The sequence below is a fragment of the Galeopterus variegatus genome, unplaced genomic scaffold (genome assembly GCF_000696425.1).
Source record: "Galeopterus variegatus unplaced genomic scaffold, G_variegatus-3.0.2 Scaffold348, whole genome shotgun sequence".
NCBI lineage: Eukaryota > Metazoa > Chordata > Mammalia > Dermoptera > Cynocephalidae > Galeopterus > Galeopterus variegatus.
In genome coordinates this window covers 31,180-35,333 of record NW_007726459.1, presented here as the reverse complement: position 1 = coordinate 35,333, position 4,154 = coordinate 31,180, and the positions used below count along the sequence as shown (strand labels likewise).

The window sequence follows — 4,154 nt, the reverse complement described above, 5'->3', positions numbered from 1 at the left end:
CTCCTCCTCGGCCTCCTCCTCGGCCTCCTCCTCAACTTCCTCCTCAGCCTCCTCCTCCTCGGCCTCCTCCTCAACTTCCTCCTCAGCCTCCTCCCCGACCTCCTCCTCCTCGGCCTCCTCCTCAGCCTCCTCCTCCTCGGCCTCCTCCTCGGTCTCCTCCTCGGCCTCCTCCTCGGTCTCCTCCTCGACCTCCTCCTCGGCGTCCTCTCTCCCCCCCACCTTCCTTGCTCCCCTGACATGAAAACCCACAAGAGAACACAGGAGAGAGGAAAAGCAAGGGAAGCTACCTCTTAAGGAGGGGAGTCGAGTCGGTGGTCCCTGATCCCCAGAGTGCAATTTGGGAGTATCAAGCAGGACTAACTCCTCTGTCACCTGTCACCAGGGCCAGAAAATTCTCATTTAGAGTTGTTTCTGTGGGGGCCCAAAAGTCCCCCTTTGAGAAGGAAACATTGGGCAGCAGGGCTGGCTTTGCGGCAGTCAAAACCAGCCCCGCACTCAGCTCTGCTGAGCCATTTTAAGATTCAGAGCCTGCAAATTACATAGCTGGGCTGGGGGCAGGGAGCGGAAGGGTGGGCTGACAGCTCAGACCATGCAATCCACCCTAGGTGAACCACTGTGCAGTATATGCATGTGCTGAATCGACCACTGCACCCCACAGATATGTATAGGTAAATGTTAGCAAACAAACAAACAAACGAAAAGTTATGTAGCCGGTTCTGTAGGTCGCAGAGAGCAAAGTCCCTCAGGAACAGGATGNCGGCCTCCTCCTCGGCCTCCTCCTCAACTTCCTCCTCAGCCTCCTCCTCGGCCTCCTTTTTGGCCTCCTCCCCGACCTCCTCCTCCTCGACTTCCTCCTCAGTCTCCTCCTCAGTCTCCTCCTCGGTCTCCTCCTTGGCCTCCTCCTCGGCCTCCTCCTCAGTCTCCTCCTCGGCCTCCTCCTCGGCCTCCTCCTCGGTCTCCTCCTCGACCTCCTCCTCAGTCTCCTCCTCGGCCTCCTCCTCAGCCTCCTCCTCGGCCTCCTCCTCAGCTTCCTCTCTCCCCCCCACCTTCCTTGCTCCCCTGACGTGAAAACCCACAAGAGAACACAGGAGAGAGGAAAAGCAAGGGAAGCTACCTCTTAAGGAGGGGAGTCGAGTCGGTGGTCCCTGATCCCCAGAGTGCAATTTGGGAGTATCAAGCAGGACTAACTCCTCTGTCACCTGTCACCAGGGCCAGAAAATTCTCATTTAGAGTTGTTTCTGTGGGGGCCCAAAAGTCCCCCTTTGAGAAGGAAACATTGGGCAGCGGGGGCTGGCTTCACGGCAGTCAAAACCAGCCCCGCACTCAGCTCTGCTGAGCCATTTTAAGATTCGGAGCCTGCAAATTACATAGCTGGGCTGGGGGCAGGGGGTAGGGAGCGGAAGGGTGGGCTGACAGCTCAGACCATGCAATCCACCCTAGGTGAACCACTGTGCAGTATATGCATGTGCTGAATCGACCACTGCACCCCACAAATATGTATAGGTAAATGTTAGCAAACAAACAAACAAACGAAAAGTTACGTAGCTGGTTCTGCAGGCCGCAGAGAGCAAAGTCCCTCAGGAACAGGATGAGGACAGAGCAGGTCTGGAGGAGCTGGCTGGGTAGGGGGCCGGTGAGGGCTGACAGGCCAGCCTGAGAGCGAGGTCTAGCTTCACTGGCTTTGCTGGGACCACCGAGCAGAGGCCACAGCTAGTGGCAGCTCAGGAAACTGCCTGAGGCCCGGCCAAACCATTTCATGCCTCTTCCGACCAGTCCTTCCCAAGTCAGCAAAGCCAAGGGAGCACAGATCTGAGTTTCCAGGTCTCACCGTGCCCCAAAAGGGACAGCAGAGGTACCCTCTGCCCCAGCTCTTAGCATGCACAGGACCATGACAAAGCTCATCTCCAGTTATGAGTTCTGTCCATCCGTCGGACCCTGGGCTCGTCCTCCGGCTACAAATCCTTGCACAGTGGCCAGAGCCATATCAAGGGTCTAAGGAAACTGCTGCCATTTGCCGGTGCCTCCAGCCACGGGAAACTGGAACTGGGAGCCCCCGCTTCCCCAGGGCTGATCCTACTCCAGAGGGACCACACTAGAGAGACCACAGGAGAGCAGAGAAGTCTCTCCCCACCCCATTCCCAGCAGAAGCCCTGCTCCCTCCTCAGGGAAAACCAGTGCTTTATGCAGCGAGTTGGCTTGAAGTGAGGCCTTCCTCAGAGCCAAGGCCTGAGTCCCGTCTGCATCTCCGTGTCATGTCCAGGTCCTTGCCCAAAGTAAGCCCTGGAAGGAACGAAGGGAAGGAGGGAAGGAAGGGATGACCTAGGCACGACTGTTCAGAATGGGGCCTCAGAGACCTTTCTGTCTTCTAATCGCCCCCAAAACAGCCCGTCACAGTCCACCAATATTGTCTCATTTCTTAGAGGCCTTTTGGGCTTGAGAAGGGCTAATAAAATTCAACTGTCACTGGACATGTGATTCTATGAGCTTTCTCCCAGGCAGATGGCAGATAAAGGGTGTGTGCTTAGAGACTGGTGATGGCAGTAGGAAGGCAGAGGGTGTTGGCAATGACACACACAGCGGCTGCTGAGGGTGGGCCCCGAGCAGGACCTTACCAGTGGCCGGAGGTGGCAGAGGCCCTGGGCGGTGACCGAGCTGCTGCATCTTGTGGCAACAGAGCAGACAGAGGCTGCTCCAAGTGGCTTCGGCGCTGCTGCTTGCTGAGTCCTGCCTCTCCTGAGCTCCCTACTGTGCTGAGCCCTGATCCCTCCTCGATACCCAGATACCCAGGCAATCAAAGGGCAGGGCCTCCCCTCACAGAGGGGAAGGGCGTGCTGCTGCAGAGTGTCAGGGCCCTGCCTCCCAGCCCCTGCCTGTGCATGCAGTGTCCGCCCTGCCTGGTCCTCTGAGCACCCTGCTAGGCTGTGCTGAAATACGCCTCCTGCCACACCCTCCTGCAGAAGCGGGGGGCTCTCGGACACTCATTGCACAGCCCCTCCTGCCCCAGGATGTGACCTTAGTAAGAGGGCCTGTTGGAAAGAGGATTAGGTGTCACAGTGAGTTCCCATCATGTGGCTGGTATTATCAGTAGTTTTCATCATAATTCAGAACTGGCAGCTCACAACAGTGTCCTGTCACTTGCTACAGCTGCCCCAGGATCAGCTGACCAGTGGCAGGCTCCCCACGCCCACAACCATGCTCAGGCCTCCAGACCTGCCTAGAAGAGAAAGGGAGACCCCCACCCCCAGAAGAGGGGAGCAGGCACTGTGGTCAGGGAAGGCCTCAGGAGGGAGGCCGTGCCTAATGGAACAGGGGCAGAGGCAGAGAGGGCGGCCAGAGCGTCTCTCTCCTCCTCAAGCAGCCACCTCTGCTGCCCTGCCGGGCACTCCCTAACAGCCTGGACATTTCCCTGTATCTGCCCTAAAAGCAGCAAAAAGCATTTTCCTGGGAATTCTAGGGACCAAGGTGGTCTTAACTGCCCCAGAATTCCCTGGTAGACCTGGTAGTGAGGATAACGAATCCCAGATCCTCTCCACCCCTGCTGCTCCCGGGCACTCTGCTCCCCTCCAGTGTCTCCTGCTTAGAATCTCCACTTGCAATGACCCTGAGCATGAGGGACCACTCAGCCTGAGGAACCCCTTTGACACTTCACAGCATTCTCCCTTGGGAGGGGGGGGGAGGGGGATGTCTCATCTCAGGACTGGATGGGGCTGCTGCCCTCACAAGCAAGGACAGTGCTGCAGGGGGTGTCTCCTGGGGAGAAGCGTGGAGGCTTGAGCTCCAGTGCATCCGCTCATTCATTTGTGCATCATTCACTTGGCTGCACATCTGCTGGGCACATGATATAGGCCAAGTGCTTGCCGGGGACTGAGGACACAGAGGTAGGAGGAGGCACATCAACCTCACTGCACTCACAGCCTGAAGTGGGGCAGGGGGTCCACGTCCCTAACCTCAAGGAGCTTACACTCTCAGAAGCTGCTGGGAGAGGAGGCAGCACCCAGACGGCACCTGAGCCTGAAGATGGGAAGAGCATGCCTGGAGAAAGGGGGGGTGGGCACTGGAGAAAGGGGGGGTGGGCACTGGAGACAGGAGAAGCAGCACAGGCAAAGGCCTAGAACCTTCCAGAGGTTCAGAAGACCTAGGAGAGTGAAGGTTCT

At 57.8% G+C, this 4,154-nt stretch overlaps 1 protein-coding gene across 1 annotated transcript in view; it reads left to right on the top strand.

The window, feature by feature from the left end:
• The window catches only part of LOC103586523 (uncharacterized serine-rich protein C215.13-like), a 131,413-nt gene extending 130,345 nt beyond the window's left edge, over positions 1–1,068 (top strand). The window contains exons 7-8 of the mRNA XM_008567819.1: positions 1–201; positions 753–1,068. Coding sequence (XP_008566041.1) covers positions 1–201; positions 753–1,068 — 517 coding nt within the window. The remainder of the gene's footprint in view (positions 202–752) is intronic.
• The last annotated feature ends 3,086 nt before the right edge of the window (positions 1,069–4,154 follow it).